The sequence below is a fragment of the Numenius arquata genome, chromosome 2 (assembly GCF_964106895.1).
Source record: "Numenius arquata chromosome 2, bNumArq3.hap1.1, whole genome shotgun sequence".
Lineage (NCBI taxonomy): Eukaryota > Metazoa > Chordata > Aves > Charadriiformes > Scolopacidae > Numenius > Numenius arquata.
Window position 1 is genome coordinate 79,615,621 of NC_133577.1, and position 19,005 is coordinate 79,634,625.

Below are 19,005 nucleotides of genomic sequence, written 5' to 3' on the forward strand. Positions count from 1 at the left end.
CAGAGCACAAAATTTAACTTCTTCATTTTTTCAACCCCCCTAAACACTTCTGTCTAATCCTTATGGTCATTATTCTCCTCTGAGCTATCATTGCTTTGCCAGCAAAAGGGCATATTTAATACATTTTTCTTCATCGCCTGCCTGTCAATATGCAGAGTCCAAAAGTGACCGAGTTACCAGTGAGCCTAGAGTTACTCCTCATCACTAAGCTTCTGTAATCAGCTCTGTGCCACTGCATTTTAACCCATCACCAGCTGCAAAGTAAAAGTCCTTTAGCATGATTTTCACTTAAGTGCATGTGTCTTACTTTGCAAGAGGGGCAATCTATGAATGAGTAGGATGACTCATTTCTTTGTCAGTACTTTGGCATTCTCAGCCCTCTTATTGCAAATCTGGGCCAGTTTTATGCGGTGTTTCACATTTTTCCAAGATAAACTTCTTGCTGTTGGTGCCTACATATCACAGTTATAGCTACAAATGGTTTTGTGTAGGAGACCAGCTAGATTTTTCTTCTTAAATGAGACCTTTGTGCCATTTTGGTCCTTTGTAATTCTTGCATTATCTGCTAACTGCAAATCATCTGACACTGACCCAGCTGTATTTTACTCAACACACCCTCCCCCACAAGATCACTGTAGAAAAACAGAATGATTTCAATAGTCCCCTGGCCAACTTTTAGTCTCAGTGTTGAAATACAAGCCAGTCTGAAGATAATTTTTTCTACAATGTTACTGCACAGTACTATACATTTCTTCCAGCTACTTACCTTGTAGCTCTGTCAAGAGAATAAACTCTTTAACACAACTTTCTTTTCCTTCAAGCTGGGGGGAGCAAAGTACATATACAGTAAAGATTTGTGATTTTCAGGAAACATAAAGCCATGTCAATACAAGGTAAGAATTCATATCAGTTCTGCCTCAGGGATGTTGTTGGCTTGCTCTCTGACTCAGTGTGATATTAGAACCTTTCCAGTCCAGTGATGTTTTGTTGAAAGGTCATATGTTTTTCCTTATTTGTAGAAACTGAGAAGACAAAATGTTCTAAGAGGTATAACATTTAAACAAACATTTTACATACTAGGCAGGTGTGGAGGAGACTTTTAGCAACTATTCTTTAAGCATGATTATTTCAGCTTCCAATAACTGCTCTAGATTTTGTTTCTTAATGCTAAAATTAAGTCTTAATCTTCACATTAAAACTTTTGCTATTTTTTACAGTTGCTTTCTAGAATTAGGCAGGCCACATATATTTCCATATTTCTGACTATTTCTCCAGCTCCAGGGAGATTTTCTCCAGAAGCTTTTCTAATTAAACATTTAGACTACCTACCTGATTTTGTCTCAGTGCTCTTGCAATCAGCTGAATGTGTACGGGACACTGACTCCATCCTCTTTCCCCTGTGTTCCTCTGGTGGTTTCCAGCAGCATGTGATGAGTTAGGGATCCAGAGGCTGGGCTTCAGCTGGGTCCTGTGGCCTGCCTGCTTGTTTTTAATTCTATTGTGTGATGTTTACCCAGATTCATTTCATTTTCTTCCTCCTTTCCCATTCCTTCCAATTTTAACACATTTCAGTTTATTTCATGCTAGTTCCCATTTTTTAGGTCCTCCAAAGGCCTTCTTTTCCTGGAGAGAATAGGTACAGCATGAATCCCTCTGCCTGTGACAAAGGTACTATCACAGGTACCTACAGCCATGGCTGAAAGGGGATGGTACTACTTGCTGTTCTCAGAACATAAAACATGGACAGTGCTTAGTCCATGTTACAGACACAGGATTAGTTTTTGTACTGGGATTTATAAATTTCTGTTGTTTATAAGTATAAACAAAACCCACTATTGCTTGCAACTATTCCTTGAAATAATGAATTGTTGCCATAACTGGTTTTGTACACCTGTGAATTATGGGTGAAAAGTTGAACAATCCCACACAAATAGAAAAATAGATATGACAAAAAATATAGATATGACAGGCTTTGTCTGTCCCAGAAAGACAAACTTGTACTTCTGCCTTCATCGAAGCTATAAATCTTCCATGCTCTGATCCTTAGAAAGATGGACCTGCTGCCCACTAGGCTCTGGTCATCAATGCTGCCTCCCTAGTAGAAAATAGTTGACTTTCAAATGAAAGTCAAAGATCAATCATAAAATGAGTACTCTGCAAGTGCCAGCTTGTTTTCCCCTGAAAGATGAGCTATTGTATTCAACACAGAGCCAGAGTACCAAACTCCCCCTGTTTTCAGAGCTGTAGGCATGAGAAGATGAGCTGAGAGAGAACACTAACGATTTAACTATTACATTTCTGCAATGGTCAATTAGTTGTGACTCCTGTTATTAACTGAGAATGCCACGTAGTTCTGAAATACTTCTTCCAATACTGGACTGAATTGAATTAATCAGGCTGGCAACTGCCTCTATGTCACATTTTGTAGGCTGAAAATTGATTTCAGGTCTTCAAGGTTTACAGTGGATGCAAATTCTTCTCTTCTAGGGTCCCTACTCTATCATTTGGAACATGGCAGAAAATCATTTAAACAATAAGCAAGCAGTTTTCCTCCTTCTTTACTCCAGGCCCTTAGGGAAAATTAATAGCTATTGTTTCAGACCTATTAAGTTTGGGGGAAGGACTTAATCTGGAGTGTCTGTCACCCTTCCTTGCTGCAATTTCCCAGGTCCTCTCCTCTGTTGACATCAGAGTGGAAGAAGTGGTGTGGAGTCCCAGACCCAGCTTTGGCTGAACAGCAGTGGCAGCTACAATCAGTTTTGCCATTTCACACAATTTCAGATCACGTTTGCCATGGGAAGGGAAAGGAGGAAGAGGCAGAGGGCTGAGCTGAGCAGTGAGAGAAAAGTATGCAGTGGGCTGGGAAATTGCAACTGCTTGGACACATCTAACTGCACCTCTAACCACAGCAATAGCTGATGAAACATGTGACCAATCTGGCTTTGCAGGGCTCTGGCACAAGCAAAGCCAACATCAGTAGTCCCTCAGCCACGTGTTGTCCCAGGACTGTACCTGCAGTAGTCCCTTGGGAGACTTCTCAAGTGCAAGCAGAAGGCATAACTTCCTTAGTAGTCAAAACGGTAGCAAGACAGGACCCCAGGCAAGGAGGATGTTTTGTGTTTCCACGTATCTAGGGATGCTTGCAACACCTACTCACTCTCTGAACTGACAGATATGGGTCACTTCGAAGGAAACTGGTAGCCTGACAGAACATTGCATTACTCAGTCTTCAGTTGCTTTGTCTGCTGAATGTAGACATCCGATGCATTTGACTTTGCTGTGTCTATTCCCCCCATCCCCAGAATACGAGTTTAATTCTGTGTAGATGCACCAGTATATATAAACGGAAAGATTCTAGTTCTAAGTGATGTAGATTGTTTGCTAGGACTCCCATAAATTTACCAATGAACACCAAAAGGTCAGAATAATTCACTTACAGCACTTCCATTGCTTTTTGAATTTCATGCTGAAGGTCAGAGTGGTACTTCCTGCAGCCATAAGAGTAATAATACTTGCAGCTGCTTACACCATATTTTGCTGGCCTGCTTGGTAAAACCCCTGCAAAGGCTGACAAAGAGCTTTTTCCTGTGTTTTCTTCTAACTGTAATGTCTTGGGGGAGGGTGGGTTGATACCTTGCAATACTGGTTTCAGAAACGTAACATTCTAGCTGAAAATATATCCAGTTTTATTCCCCTGTGTCTTCTGGATTTCTTCTCTTTGCTTTTTAGAGTCGGACTCCACTCCAGAAATGTTAGCCCGCCTTGGTCTGAAGAGTGATAAAGATAGGCTGATTGATGCCTGCCAGAATTTGCATGACTTAGTCTACATCTATGTCTCATCAACCAACACAATATTCCGACTCCTCAAGGTGCATCTTGGCACCAACTTCCCCATCATGCCGGTAAAAGAGCATTTCAGCATTAAAGAAAATCTGCAGCTCGTGGTCAGTGCTTTGAAAGAGATGCAAGCCACCGTGGAAACAAAAGACAAAGATCTACAAGGAAACATCAGCCATAGTTTGTATGATGAGATTTCTGATCCCACCACCTCCCTGCAGGACAAGATCGCAGCCGTAAAGGAAGTTTATGAGAATTACAAGGAGGTGGTAGAAAGCATCACAGGTACACTCATTGCAGTGATGTTGAGACATGGCAATTTGCCTGACACAGTAGAGTCTGCTGTTCATCAGTTATTGAGTTCACCTGCCTTATCCCTCCAAGTATCAGAACTTCTCGTGGAGTATGCTGATATTTTGAAGATACTACAACAATATGAAACACCAAGTACCACAGAAGGCAGCTCCTCCTTGAGTGAAACATCGCAACAGTTCAGGCTTCACTCTCCACCCTCCCCCACTTCACTTTTTGTTTTCCTACGGACTATCCTTCAAGGACACAGATCCATAAAGAAAAGCCAGAAAATAGCAGCTGACTACTTAGAGGAGGCTTTCAGGGTGCTGAAGCCACCTTGTGAAGGATTCCAGACCTTTGTTAAAACGGTTGAAGCCTGCATCCTAGCAATCACAGATAACCAGAGACAGACATAAATGTGCTGGTGTATCAGAAATCCATCTTGATTCCTGTAATTCTTACACAGGAAAGAGTTTAAACACGTTTGAACACACATACAGGAGGTACCTGCAGCAGCTGCTTCTAATGGTTTCATTCTTTTTTGAATTCTGGGCTTAGTTTCTATAAGCATTTAGGGGTGAAAAACAAGTTCTGACAACTTATATTTGAAATCACTGGTAAATCAAGAGCAACAAGCAAGTAACATGAAATACATATAGAGAAAACAATCTAATAGTAAAATAGTTTTGTATTAAAACTGTTTTAACTTCCTGGACAAGCTTGTCTCAGGATTTCATGGGCAGTAGCTCAGTTTCGCAGACCACATTACTAGATTTTAGATGATTAGATGATGACCCTTGCCATTACAGACACCTAAATCTGTTACACGTGATGCTGAGCCTCAAACTCCTCCATTTCATCTACTAAAACCTGAAGACACCGAAGTTCCTTAAGTGCCTGAATTTCTAATGCCAATATTTCTCCTGTGCCTGAGTTCTGCATTCCTTACCAGGGGATTTCCAGGGGAATGGCAGCACCAAGCTTACATGGAGGCAAACAGTTCACACAGGTGCTTTTGGCTGTCCTTACTTTTGACTAAACCAGCTGATCAGCAGCTTGTGCAGTCCTCTTATATTCAGACCTCTTTTGGATAGCTAATTTGTTGCTTACTGTTTCAGACAGAGGGTGGTGAATACAGAACTCCAGCTTCCTCCCAACATCAGCAGTGACTGAAAGCTGGGGTCATTTGTAAAATGCGTCAGTGAGTTTCAGTTCAATTATTTGATGACTCCACTGCAAAGTTAGATCACTGCGACGAGTCTCCTTGGACCAGTGAGATAATCTCACTGGTCGTAGCCCCAGCCCAGGGCTAGTGTCAGTGGTGGTGAGGGACCAGGGATAAAGAAGCAAGCAAGGCATGTTGGAAAGGGGAATTGCAGGCAGAAAATGTTTCTTTTCATTCCCACACTTATTTTTTGGAGACGGGACAACTTTATAGCTGTTCTGGCTTGGGCATCTAGGCTCCTGAACAGCTAAATGAACATATAAAAGTGAGAGGAGTCTATAACTAAATCAGAAGTTCCAATTCCAATTTGTGATGTTGATTCAACCTTCAGCGTTACACACTGCAGACCAGAAAAGTAGAAAGGCATGTAAATGAATGTCTGTCACATCCAACACCCATGAAGACAGCAGTGGGCTCCACAGGCTCTCCTTCATTTCAGTGTGAAATGACCGGCATGTATTCATCAGCAACTAGAGAACTGTTATGAACACAGCATCTGCCTGAGTTTTTAAAAAGAAATGCTAAAGTCGAACATGAAAGCTGAAGACAGACCTGAGAAGTCCTGTGATCCTGTGCTGCTAAGTTCATGTCTCAAGGCCACTTTAGGCTTCTGGCCCCCATGTGTGAGATGCAGACAGTCAGCTTGAGGTGAGAGCTCCGGCTTTGGTGCATGAGGTCACGCAGTGGGGAAAGACTGCCATGCTGTAGCCACAGACTTTGCTGTCCCCTGTCACCCTGCACTCAAAGGAGATATGCAAGGTTGCACAGCTACTCAGTCAGCTTTGCCACCATGGTGCCTTTTGCATCCCACAGATAGGCTCTTTCTCACTAAAAGGTACTAAGAGATCTATAGAGTCCAAAGTCCATGTGTGCCTTTCCTGAATGCCTAAGGGAAAAGCTACCTACAGTGAAGGGTGTCACTGCCCTACTCTTCAGAAAGGCCATAGATAACTGCCCTCCTGCCTGAATGGGTCCAGGGAATGTCTGTTTTCATGGATTAGGCTGGATGTTCCAGTCTCTCCTGGAAAGCTGCAGGTGAAAGCAAAGGGATTGTTGAACCTTCTGTAACAACAGGAACTCCAGATAACTGATTTCCTGTGAATTCTTCTTGCCCACTATTCAAGTGTACATATCTGGATGCAGCCAGAGAATCAGTCATTGTGGGCCAAACACAATAAAATTCCAACTACACTGGGAAGAACAGCAGAGGCGATGGCAGTGGAACCGCTGTTCTTGCTTCTTGAAGCTGAAAGAAAGATGAGAGCAGTCATTTAGACCTCTTCTGGCTGCCTGAAGCTTCCTGCACTTGCTAACACAGCCTTTGCCCAAATGAGGCATTTCCTCCTGTCTACCTACTACTTTGGCCTAGGTACAGGCACAAACTCTCACTCCTGAATGATTATTCTATGCTCAAAGGTTGCATTGTCACACTATTGCTCAAAGAGACAAAAGCAATAGTCCTGTGTTGGTGGTGGACTCACAGAAAGACAGGGCTGTGGAATGGGCCCAGTGAGGTCTTCCAGCACAGAACAGTTATTTCTGTAGGCTGGATACTCACAGTGTGTGCTTTGCCAAAGGATACCTTTCCTCCCTTCTGCCACGGGAGAGCAAACACGACTAAAGTAGCAACAGTTTTGTCCTGAGGCTTGAAGTGTAGCAGCCTTGCAAGCCACCAGAATAAATATCTGAATTCAAGCTGCCTGCAAATCTCATCTGCCCTTGCAGTAGGAATGGTGGGGACCCAAATACTTGTGTCCTATGACATCCTTGCAATGGCAGATGGGCTAAATGGAGGCTGCAAAGACCCCTGAGAGCTGCTGTATATGAGATGGATTACTCTCCAGTGAGCTGCAGGGTGCTCCCAGGTTTCACAACCACCAGATGAAAACTGGATCACGTGGCTCTTGTAGGCGAATGCAGTGGGCAAGCTACAGATTTGGCCTTGAATGTGGCCCCGTGTAGGTGCAGCTGGTGAGAGCTGCTTGGACTACTTGAGACCAGACTGTCCTGCGCCCCCCCCTGCATGAAGGGCTATATATGATACCTTTCACGAGCTGGCAGCGGTACTTGCTGTAGCTCCCCACAGAGTGCAGATGCAGCCGGTTACCGTGCTGTGTCCGAAAGAAGCTTTTGACAAGGAATATCTCATAAGGGGGAATAAGGACTTCCTTCTCAGATGTGTAGTAAGAAAAGCCTTGCACAGCTGCTCCCAGGCAAGTGGTCACTGTGAAAAAAGTTTCATTCCCAAACTTCTGGGCTTCACTCCAGAGGCGGGAGGTGGAGGTGAAACGGCCAAATCGCACCCTGCTGCCTACTGTGGCCTGGATATATAAGTCTTTTACACCCCTGTGCACCCGGTAGCACTTATGTTTTCCCATGCTGTCCTTGCTGCTCTGCCATTGCTTCATTATCTGGATACCAGTCGTTAAGTAAAAGTGAAAATATTTGAAACTGAAGTTGTGTCTGTAGTGCTCTGGAGAGCTTCCTGCTGTAGATGTGGCCCAGTTCAGCTGAGAATGCAAGGAAGAGTTCATGGTGTAAGCCATAAGGACTATGGCATGGCTCTCATGCATCTCCCTCAGGAGACCTACAGGGCTCTTTAACAAAGCCTTCTGGGCCTTCTTCCAGAGACTCAAATAGTCCTTGTTAGCAGCTATTTCCTTTTGGAAATAGTCTCCTCGCTCCAGTTCTTCCATCACCTGATCTCTGCACCCCAGATACTGGTCATCAAAGGAATGCAGAGCCATATCCATCATGAGGTGGGACACAGCCTGCAACATAAAAGCAAATGAAGATGAATATCAAAAGTGTGAACTTTTTGTGTATCTCTATGTCAAGTTTTTCCCTACCCTCTTCTTGCTTCTTTGTCATTATTGGCAGAGCAGGGTATAGAGCCTGCAGGACAGACTCGCGGTCCATTTATTTCAATATTCTGCTTGTGATTATTAGGTGGTTTTGAAGAGGGAAAGAATAAGCAAAACGATGTTCTTTGGGCAGTTCAGCCTGAACACATCTCAGAGGTGAATTTCTTCTTCCTGACTTGTAACACCTCTCAGACATGTCTTGGTTCTAGTGCATTATGTTCAGTAAAGGACAATATAGTAACACTGTGCCAAAACTTTTATTCATCCCATTTGTTTCAGCAAGGCCAGCTGGACCTATCATGTAAATAAACATTAAACACATGAGTAAGGATTTACACAACTGGATGCTGTAACAGGAAAATAACCTCTAATATATCCTGACTATGAAATGGCACACTAATTATCTGTTCCTACCATTTCTAATTAATAGAAAACTTGTGTAATAAGACATAAGAAATGATGTGAGTTATGTCATTGTTCTTTTTGCTTTTTGATCTCCTATTAGACTAGTCAAGTACTGTCGTCAGTTGACAGTTAATTGAGTTCTACAAGTAGATATTCACTTCGTCTCAACTATTCATCCTAGCCACATAACTAAATCGGTACCTTTCTCAGCCTCTGAAGTTATACTGGCCCATAAACTGTATAGGGATTCAGTTTATCTCTCCACGATACAGTAATTGCTTTAACAGAGAGCTAAAAGGCAGTCACAGTCACAAGGAATAGAGCAATATTGTCACTGTCCCATCCAACAACATACTGCTTTTGTCGGAGCCTCAGCTGAGACAGGCTGGAAAAGGAGAGGAACAGGAGATCTACTCACAAACACAACCTGGGAAACCATCTGGCTCCAAACGAGAGGAAATTTCCAACCAAGTAGTTAAAAGAAATTAGAACAGGTAAGAAATGCAACAGAGTAATTGAAAGCAGAGGAGTTTAAGCTGAACCCAAAACTCTTTAAAGAACATGTTTCAAATGGAAACAGGTTCTTTCAGTGGAATGAGCAATTTCACCATTTCAAATAAAGAACAGTGTTTATACCCTCTTACCAGCCTTTGGAAGGAGATCAGCAACAGAAGGCTGGCCAGCAGAACGGGCATCCTAGAGTCCACCCAAGAAGACACTGTAAAGAACATTGAGTTCAACTAGAGGTCGTTTACATCTGTTTCTTTCCCTTTTTTTTCTTCAACTGGAAAAATCTGCAGTTTTTAATTTACAGTCAGGTTTTGGTGACAATTCTTCAACTAAAGAGTCACCAGATTCTTACAGAGATTCAGAAGTCATTCATCAAGACAAACAGACAATTTACTGGTAGAAGTGTGCCCACAATCCATTAGAAAGGGTCTGGTTGCACCAGCTCCAGGTGGTGTAGATGTCCTTTGCCTTGACAGTTCTCTTGGAAGAAAGAGGGAAGAAAACTCCAGCTCGGAGAATTTTAAGGCAGTTCCCTCCTGAGGAGCGATGTGGCAGGATGAGGTGGAGAGCACTCCTTGCTCAAGAGCCTAAAAAGCCCTTTTAAAAAGTGCAGAGCTCTGATAAAACCAACACAGAAATGCAGGGTACGTTGGGATCCCATCTGGAAGCAGAGATAACGTAACTGTCCGTCTCCTCCTTACCTCCCTATGGTTTCTAATAATGTGCTGCCAATCCTACTCATACTCTGCCACTGCAGAGTGGCACCTTATTGAACTGTTTACATTAAAAACACTCAGAATGAGTGTGTAAACACAGATTCTGTACTAACTTCTCTCTAGTAGCTGCTTTCCAGTCACTCTTCCCAACAAAGGGCAGTGAGTTACTCACCTGCAGAGCCCCCATGGCCTCTGGCAAATCTTCTGCATGGAAAAAGAGCCAAGAGGAGGTGTCAGGGCTTCATTCTGACTACAGAGAAATGGAGTCCATTTTCCATTGCCTGTTAGTGATAGGCTGGGAGAAGGGGGCACTTGCAGTCACGGTGTGATTCCCTGGGTAAAGGGACATTTGTGCAGCTGCTTGGATTCTGTGGACAGAGAGCATTTGCTGAATATTGCTGAAACAGGGTGAGAGATGACATAAAGGTCTCATGCTGGGTTCCTTTCAAAGTGATCTATAATGCTGCAGCAGCTGATGCTGCTGATAGTGTCTGTAGCCAGTGGTGATATGAGATGATGACATGAAGGATGATGCGAACTAATACATGCAGTCTATCTACTTCTCCTTGTTGGAACTGCTCTATCATCTTGGGCTGTATTTCGACTGCTAAAAGTGAGTCCAAGGAAGAGGTTGTGAATTTATTCAAAGGCATCTCCTCTTCCATTCATGTAGAGATAAAAAGGAGCTAAACAGTGGAAGGCTCCAGCAGGAACTGGACAATCAGGATAAACAGCCCCATTGGAATGTCAATTCAGCTGTATATAATCCAGTTGCAGATTATGTCCCTATTTTTCCCTTCCAACCTCTTAGTCTATGTTGCAGTTTGAGGTGAATGAGGAAGAAAGCCCACTGAATTTGCATTTTCAAACACTTCTAAAGCGGTCATTATGACATGGCGATAAATATAATGTCCACAAGATGGCAGCAGAGGTTCTATAATGGTACTTAAATCTGCATTGATCAGATGAAAATCGAGCTTCCCCAGTCCAGCAGTAAATTTGTAATCTGATTGGCGCACTCAGATCCTCAAAGGCCATAATGGCTTCAGCTCATATAAAGATCTGGTGACAAAGGGTAGATGACACGATCAAGGCATTTGTGTGCAAACTCTCAGAAAAAAATATTTACTAACAGAAATATGCAAATATAGACAGGAAGCTTGATTTTCTTTTTTACCAAATAAAACCATACAACAGAAAACCCCAACCTTGTTAGTACAGCAGATTTTAGGATTTCACTAATCTCTCTTGTATTTTTCCCAGCAAAATTTTCACTGCTTTCAATGAGCACTTTGTTCATTTTCACTAGATGGCGTTCCGAGGAGAGTTTTGCTGTGAACTGGGAAGCCTCATCAGTTTGTGCCAGTAGGGGAACCAGTCCCAGGTGTTTGACCAAGACAAGCAGAGGTACTTATTAACTGTCTTCTCCTTGGCCAAGGTCAGCATAGCCGGTGCAACTATTTGGCAAACATAGCAGTTTGCCAAACAAGAGATGCTCACGCTCACACTGGCATCCATTTCCATGGACTTATCCCATGTCCTTACTTCAGGGCAAGGTCTTTCAGAGAAATGCTGAACTCAGTAGATGATGAATCAGGAAAAGCCTGGCCTTCCTCTCCCTCAATGTGCTGGGATCATGACCTGAATTTCAGTGTAGTCACTTCTGATTCACACTGAGGCACAGGAGGGGAGATAGAAACCGCACGCACCTGGTTCCTGCTCCTCAGGGTTCATAGGAGCAGGCTTTACTTTCCAGGCATCTCTTTAACTGCAAATAAAGGCTGTATAGAGGAACAGAGAGAAGCAGCACACAAACCTGCTTTATATAAGCAGTATTTATTGCAATCAGTAGCTGCGGTTGGCTGCACCAGCTTACGCACAGCCAGAGAGATTCAGTTTTTCCTCAGTCTCCTGAGGCTCAGCAGTCCCTGACCTTGGAAATGGGATCTGCCATCTACCTCTCAGGGAAAGAAAGCTGACAGAGCACATCAAGGGAGGCTGTGCAGAAAGTTGCTAAGGTATAATATTCATACAGGGAGACAGAATGAAGTAGTGCAGAAGAAAGAGGATATGTATATAAATAGACACATATGTATTTTATATATATATCAGAGAGATACAAGCTGCCTCCAATAAACCAAACGCTGACCCAACTTCAGTCCACCCTTGAACCAATTTTCTTTTTATTTCATAAAGTTTATTGCTTTCTTTTTGTTTGTTTGGGTTTTTTTGGGGTTTTTTTGGAGCTGTTTAGACACTTTTAGTTTCAAGCATAAATGCTAAAGCATTACAGAGAAACAGAGTATTTTTTTGTTCTGCTTGGGTATATTCAGTTTCACCAGAAACCAATTGTAACAAAACCAACAAGAAATTTCCAAGTTACCTTTTACAGACAATGACTGAATGCACCATACAAACAGAAGGGCTCATCTAAAAGGACTCCTCAAACACACTCTTAGGGATTTATCTGTTATTGACATACAGGCAAATTTTGTGACAGAATAATCAGAAGAGTGTGCCGGAACTGGATTTCTGGCTATATGGTAGTATTTCCACACTTCTAACCTTACAAAATGATCCTACACTGGCACATGTTTATGGTGATTATTCCACATGAAAATACTGAACTTTCCCAGTCATTGTATCAGGAAGCAGCTGTTCCCCCTTCTTCCCAGTGAGTACCTCAAGATCAGATCCATTACATTTACATACATTGTGACATTTTGTCCTACAATCCTCCTGTATTTTGTAGAAGAGGACTAAAGGTCTTGTTATGTTTCTAAGGCATACATTGATTTTCTTGAGAGGACTCAGTTTTTTCACCTACAGCATCATGGAGATTCAAATAAAAGGAAGCCTTCTCAATCATTTCTGGTGAAGCTCAAAATACCACAGAAGACAACTGAAGAGAAACATTTTTGATGAAAGGAAGAAAGCTAATGAAAGCTGAACAAGTGGGATAATTATTGTTCTAGATGGTTAGGGAGACTACTGAAGAAGGCCCCAGTGTAGAGGTTTTTCTTCCCACCTTCCCACCCACAATCTTCTTTCTCCTGTGGTCCCAAGCAAAATGAGCGAAGGCACCATCCCATCCTTAGTATCTCCCGAAGAAACGGTTGTAGGCCATGGAAAATCCTATTTGGTCAGAGAGATAGTCACAGGGTGGGTAGTTTTCACAACGCTCGTGCATTTGCTCCATTGGACTTTTGTAATACTCAAAGTACCTGGAGTAGATAAAGAGAGAGATGCCATTCTGCAGATTCAGTCGATGCGGCTGGAGAGGTTTCACACCCCAGACACTGGCATGAGAAGAGCACTTCCCCAGGGTGCCCCAACAGGGGACTTCTAATGGAGAGTTAAACATCTACTGGCACGGGTATGGACTGCTTGGTTAGTGCTGGGAAAAGTTGGAATTGAATCCAACTTAAAGCAGTTGCTCTTGCGGTTTTATCAGCAAAGGAGACCACAGAAACAGCTAGGGGTTTTTTTGTCCCCAATCCTATTTCCCAACTACCCAGGAATCTTTTGTTGTTGTTGTTATTTATTTTATCTTTATTTTATTATTTCCTGCTTATCTTTATGTGCACCCAGTTTCTGATCACTTTCCTGCTAGCCACTATTTTCCTCTAACTTAAGCAGTTTCTTCTCATCATCCTCACTTCTTTTGTTGACAGCAATACTATCCCCACTCAGCTTTTGTTTTGCCAGGCTAAGCAAGCCCAAAGCTTCTGGTCTCAGCTATACAGTCTGGATGCTCTTCTCAACTCCTTTTCTAGGTTTGGTTAATCTTTCCTGAAGAGTGTACACACCTCTGCAGGAGTCCCACCAGTATCTCATTAATTGTTACTTTATTTCTGTATTGGAAATACCCTGCAGCACCCTTGAATTCCATTTGTTGCATCCGTATTTCCAGAGTAACTTTACTTCATGATCAAATAATACACAAGGCTGTCACTGCAGGTTTCAACATCAGCCAGTTCCTCTGCTACAATACTCTGATCCTCTCCTCTGCAGATGGGGCCTCTCAGTCTTCTATTGTCTAAAACCAACATTGTCCTTCCAGACCAAAGATAGATTGAATAAAAATTCTTTTTGCATAGGCCTACATGAGACAGTGGCTTAACAACCTCTTCCAGGACATTTGTCAAGAACGTTCTTGCATGACCTCAGATTTCTCCAAATGTTTATATCTAGGATTTCTCCAAATCTTTGTGCCTAGGATTTCTGCACAAAAGTATGTAGGATCTACAGCTTCAGAAATAACAGCTATTCTGATCTAGCCTCATCCCTGCAACAGAGCTGTGCTTCCTTTGTAGGGAGACAGAGGCAATGACCAAGGCTCTGTGATGCTCATTATCCTGGAAAAAATTTTTGATGACCCTGCAGGCCAGAGCAGCTTCTAACTTGTATCCTGCTGCCCAATGGCTAGACAGAGTCCATCTATGAGATCTCAAAAGGATATTTATGAAAAAAAAAGACATTAATTTATCAATAAGTGTCTCCAACAGCCTTCTTAGTTCAACACATGAAGGTTATAACATAGATGTACAACAAATTAATGCCTCGTCATGTCCTGTTGCCATCCCACCCACTATTCAGAACAGGCCCAGGGTCCAGCTCACAGCCTGACTCCTGAGTTGTTACCGTTCATATAGGGTGGACCTCTTCTGCCTCTTCACAAAGGCATTGGCAACTTCCTTTGTAATCTTGATGCCTACCAAGAGAGAACACAGCAGGTTAGAGATGCAGATGGCCGATCTATGAAAAGCAGAGACCAGTCTAAACTCTGAAAATGGACAGTCTACTCTCTTCACAAGCAGATGACTGCCACGAACCATCCTAATTTCCCATTCATCTCTCCCCACCCCGCTGTCCGCTTAAAGCCCACCAGCTGGGCTCCCTCCTCACTCCAACCTGCACATCTGCGTGGAGCAAGGGCCTTTTCTGTCATCAACTCAGTTTCCTTATCACACAGCATGATCTGAGTCCACAGCAAGTGTGCAGAAGGCAAAGTCAGGACAGCATAAAATATGAATAAGGAGAAAATGAAGGGAACGACACCCTCTCTCCCTAGCCCACTTAACCTTCAGAGGTTTAGCTTCCTTTCTATATTTTGACTCAGCCTGAGTGAAGTGGGGTACCAGCCACCAGGCTTTAAAAATGCCTGTAATGAGCCACAAGCAACAGGCAGCACATGGAAATACCAACACTCACACATGCAGAGTTCCCTGAAAGATGATGGGTATAAAATAATGAGAGTAAACAGCACCCAGGGAGAAACACAACCAGTAGGTGCGATGGTCCTGGTGTTCAGGCACCTAGAGAACATGAGGGGTCTTTCTGCCGTGACAGCAGCAGCCACTGATCTCTACTAACACACCATGTCAATGCTGTTGCTTGTTTGTTCCCTTGGATTTGTGGTTGTGCAAACACTGGGGTGCTGTGGAGCACCCCAAAACCAGCAGGTAGAGCCACTTTGCTGCCCACTCCCAGCCAGTGCTCAGCACAGCATGGCCTCGCTCCATGGAAGCACCAGCAGCAGCGTGCACGGATGCCGGCACACCAGCAGCACAGGGAGCTGCACACCAATACATGTTTCAGCAGCAAAACTGGCAAACTGTCACTGTCACCGGGGAAACACAGTTTCTAAGACCTCTGTCTGTGGGGAGAGAGTGACGTCTGTGCCCTTTCCTCACCATCATGGGGTGTTTGACCGTGTTTCTATTTGACAGGTGAGAGATGCCCCCTCTCTAGCAAGCTGGGATTTAGTCTGGATCAAAATACCAACTGCTCAGAAACTGCCAATTAATGAGCTGTCAGAAATCACCACTTTTCCCTGAACACTCTGCTTTTTTTTTTTTCTCTCTTTCCCAATCTATTTGCATTGGCTCACTGCAGAAATACCAGCTTTCATGCTCCCCAGCAGCAATGTTATTCTTCAAGGTGTGAGAAAGGAGAGACAGGGAAAAACGAGGGGGATTTTCCATACAGATTTCTGCCAGGATCAGCTTGCTGTAAAAGCTGTGGACATCCCAAGGTGTGCAAATCCCCACGTCCCAGGTGACCTGACAGAGGAGGAACTGCAGCCCTCAGGAGCAGCCAAGGAAGGCGCTTGCTTTCAAGCTCTCCAGGTTGTGGGATTTGGCAGGGACATCACAGCTTGTTGCTGTGTGGCACCAAACCTTTCTGCTCTGTGATCCTGCACACCAGACTGGCTGCTCAGCAGATCAAAAGACCAGTGCCTGGAGGCCCTAGGGCAGGTTCTGCTCTCTTAATCGCCTGGGCATACAGTAGTCACTTTGGATAGGTCTCTGAGGCCAGCTCAGAGAAGCTGGGAGAATGGCTGTGTTGCTCCACTCACATTACCCTGTTTCACAGAGAGCAGAGCATTCAGCTGCTGACAACCTGAATTTTTTTTTTAATTTTTTTTTTTAGAGTTGGAAGGGACCGTATAGATCATCTAGTCCAAACCTGCAGGACCCTTGTCTTGCCTGGGGGCTGCTCAACGGTTGTGGACATGCAGGCCAGTGCAGAGAGGCTGTGACCTCCCTGGTGTCTTCTGCTCCCATGGCTGTGAAGGGCAGCCCCTGTTTGCTGCAGGTGCTCCTGTGCCTCAGGGACTGCAGTGCTGAGGGAGCAAAAAGGGAGCAGCAAGGGGGACTCAGCGTGGGTCTTGTTCATCCCATGGACCTATCAAAGGGAAGAAGGGAAGTAGATGCAGCAGAATGGAGCTGAGCATCAGTCACAATGATATACTCACTGTCAGCACCAGGAGATCCTGAGGGGTCTTTGGGATCTGGAAGACAGACAGACAGACAGCAGTTTGCTTGTGAGTATTCCTCCTCTGCTCCACTCTAGCTGAATCCCCCCACCCCCTTTCCCAGAAAGCCTGTTCCTCCAAAAAAAGGGTTTTATTAACACCCACCATTTAGGGATAGACTTCTTCACCACAGCAAAATTTACCCCTTATGCCTGGATTTGTTTAATTTCAACTTCCTCTGAGCCGGATTAAATGACAAAATAATCATCTATCCACTGTGGAAGCTGGAGGAAGACCTTCCTCTTTCTCCCTCCCCACCCCTGCTAAGAGCAGGGACAGCTAGAGCTAGAGGACCATTTGAGCAAAACCCCAAACTAGGAAAGAGCCTGAAGATATCTGAGCATCTCCTCTACCTTTGGAAAGAAAGGTTTCCTTTACTCTAGAAAGAAATCACGAACTATTGATAGGGAAGGGAAATAGGACTAAAAATTAGAAACAACTCTACCCTCGCATCTTTGTGGCTCAGGGTTGAGGTACCTGGCTCACCAGCCCTCCCAAAAGGAATTTACACACTAAATTTCTGTGTTCAGTCCTAATCTTAATCCTTAATGCTCCCTGCAAATAGCCAAGGAAAGCACCCTCTAAGAGAAATGGTAGGTCTCCTAATCTTGGCTTTCCCACACTGCCCTATTTCACAATTTTTTTCTTCCACTATTTCACCATATTTTTCTTCAACAATGTCAGTTCCACCCAAGTCACCAGGTATTTGGCATAAGTCTATTTATGGGCAGAAAGAGGACTCCAGAGACCCAAAAAAACCACCCTAAAACAACTGTGCTTAAACAAAACCTTTTTGTGAAAAGGGTTATGTCCAGTTCTATTTTTAAGCTATGTATATGTTCCTTGGATTTAAAAAAGAAATAAGTTAGATGTTACTCCAAGGCCATTAAGCAATCTGGAATAATAATAATGACTTAAAAAAAAAAAAAAAAAGCAGATATCTACTCAAGAGTGAAAAAGTGAGAGAGAGACTGATAGATCAAACAAAGTATAGTTGCCAGTATTGAATCATGACATAACTGATGCTGAGGACTAAATGAAATTTAACTCTGAATGGGATAATACGAGAAAAGGCAGGGCCCTCTCATGCTCAGCTTCTCTCTTCCTGCTGTAAAGGGAAAACACTTGTTTTTCTGATCTTTCTCCCCTTCCCTCTCTATCAACTATAGAGCTGACACTACATTACTGTCTCTTGTTCATAAAGTCACCATGGCTAAATCACCTCCAAATGGGATGTGCCCTTATTTCAATGGCACAACTCCCTTTGTTTTTTTAACCACCCAGAGGAGCTGTTTTCCCTCCAGAAGTTCTCCACATCCCACATTTCTCAGCAGGTGTAGGCTTGACTTGGTGCCTATCTCTGTGATCCTACAGCATTCCAGGGCTGCCAGGTACAAAATCCTTCTCCCTGTGGTTGACACAACTCTGCCTGCAGCTCAAACCTCTTACTCAAAAGTGAGCATCCAGCATACCTTTGCCAGTTCACCTAAATGCTAAATGCAAGAGATGAGGCTCTCTACCCCCAAGCCCTCTCTCATTCATGATTCTCTCTCTCGGACAGAGATCAGAACTTGTGCAATGACTGGCAATGCATCTCCTCCCCCCAAAGCTGTGCCTCTCTCCCAGACCGAAGGGAGGCCGAGGGAGACTGCGGGGCTGAGCAGCATTCCCGGGAGCCTTCCTGGGAAGATGTCTCCTTACCTTTCTCACAACAGCAGAGAGCTGCCAGGGCCAGAGTCATGATCAGCAGTGCCAGCAGACTCCTCATGTCGTCTTTGGCTGCGCTAATCTCCCTAACCTCAGAGCTTTCCTGGAGGTTACTGAAGTTCTCCAGAGCTTGCTTTCAGGCAGCAGTTTATATCCTGTGATGGCCTGGAGAGACCAGAGCTCTGGCTTGTGTTCCTGTGTTTGAGCTCCAAAATAAAGCCCGTCCTTTGGGCCAGGAGATATCAGGTCCTGGCAACCATTTTGACATCCATCTCAGGACTTGTGGCATTTCCAGAAGATTTTTTTCTGAGGTTTTGAATGGGACTGTTGAAGAAAAACAACTGGATAAAAAAAATCAGTTCTATTATAAACATGAAAGTCATTCAGCTTCTTGCGAGAAAGCCAGGGGAAAGACCAGCACACCCTGAAGCAGAGCAGCTCTTTTTGTGTGAAGAGACTCTCTCGTGGAAAATCAAATGAGACTGAACCCAATGGTGATGCTTTCCCCCCACCCCACTGTGACCCTTTCCCCTGAAGGTAATGAAACCCATTAAACAGTTTGCATAGGGCAAACACACAGTAGATTTTCACTTCAGACAGTTTTACTAAAACATCTGGGGGAGCTAA

At 43.8% G+C, this 19,005-nt stretch overlaps 2 protein-coding genes across 2 annotated transcripts; both read right to left on the reverse strand.

Moving 5' to 3' along the window:
• Window positions 1–6,507: 6,507 nt before the first annotated feature.
• On the reverse strand, window positions 6,508–9,356 carry ART4 (ADP-ribosyltransferase 4 (inactive) (Dombrock blood group)). Its single transcript, XM_074169161.1, has 3 exons — window positions 9,270–9,356; window positions 7,401–8,127; window positions 6,508–6,602 (listed from the first exon to the last, which is right to left on the reverse strand). Exons 1-3 carry the CDS (start codon window positions 9,354–9,356, stop codon window positions 6,508–6,510), a joined length of 909 nt encoding a protein of 302 aa, XP_074025262.1.
• A 2,313-nt stretch (window positions 9,357–11,669) lies between these two features.
• LOC141479596 (osteocalcin-2-like) lies at window positions 11,670–18,686 on the reverse strand. Its single transcript, XM_074168842.1, has 4 exons — window positions 18,373–18,686; window positions 16,612–16,647; window positions 14,496–14,565; window positions 11,670–13,075 (listed from the first exon to the last, which is right to left on the reverse strand). The coding sequence occupies exons 1-4, from the start codon at window positions 18,437–18,439 to the stop codon at window positions 12,946–12,948; spliced, it is 303 nt and encodes a 100-aa protein (XP_074024943.1). The 5' UTR covers window positions 18,440–18,686; the 3' UTR covers window positions 11,670–12,945.
• Between the last annotated feature and the right edge of the window lie 319 nt (window positions 18,687–19,005).

What these genes read in the sequence shown, in the direction of transcription:
- LOC141479596 (XM_074168842.1), bottom strand. Translation starts at nt 18,439, where the DNA reads ATGAGGAGTCTGCTGGCACTGCTGATCATGACTCTGGCCCTGGCAGCT. An exon ending in AGGATCTCCTGGTGCTGACA is followed by an intron (nt 14,566 to 16,611) that starts GTGAGTATATCA and finishes CTCTCTTGGTAG; the next exon opens with GCATCAAGATTACAAAGGAA. An exon ending in AGGTCCACCCTATATGAACG is followed by an intron (nt 13,076 to 14,495) that starts GTAACAACTCAG and finishes TATCTACTCCAG; the next exon opens with GTACTTTGAGTATTACAAAA.
- ART4 (XM_074169161.1), bottom strand. Translation starts at nt 9,356, where the DNA reads ATGTTCTTTACAGTGTCTTCTTGGGTGGACTCTAGGATGCCCGTTCTG. An exon ending in TGATCTCCTTCCAAAGGCTG is followed by an intron (nt 8,128 to 9,269) that starts GTAAGAGGGTAT and finishes TTTATGTTGCAG; the next exon opens with GCTGTGTCCCACCTCATGAT. An exon ending in CCGCTGCCAGCTCGTGAAAG is followed by an intron (nt 6,603 to 7,400) that starts GTATCATATATA and finishes TCTTTCTTTCAG; the next exon opens with CTTCAAGAAGCAAGAACAGC.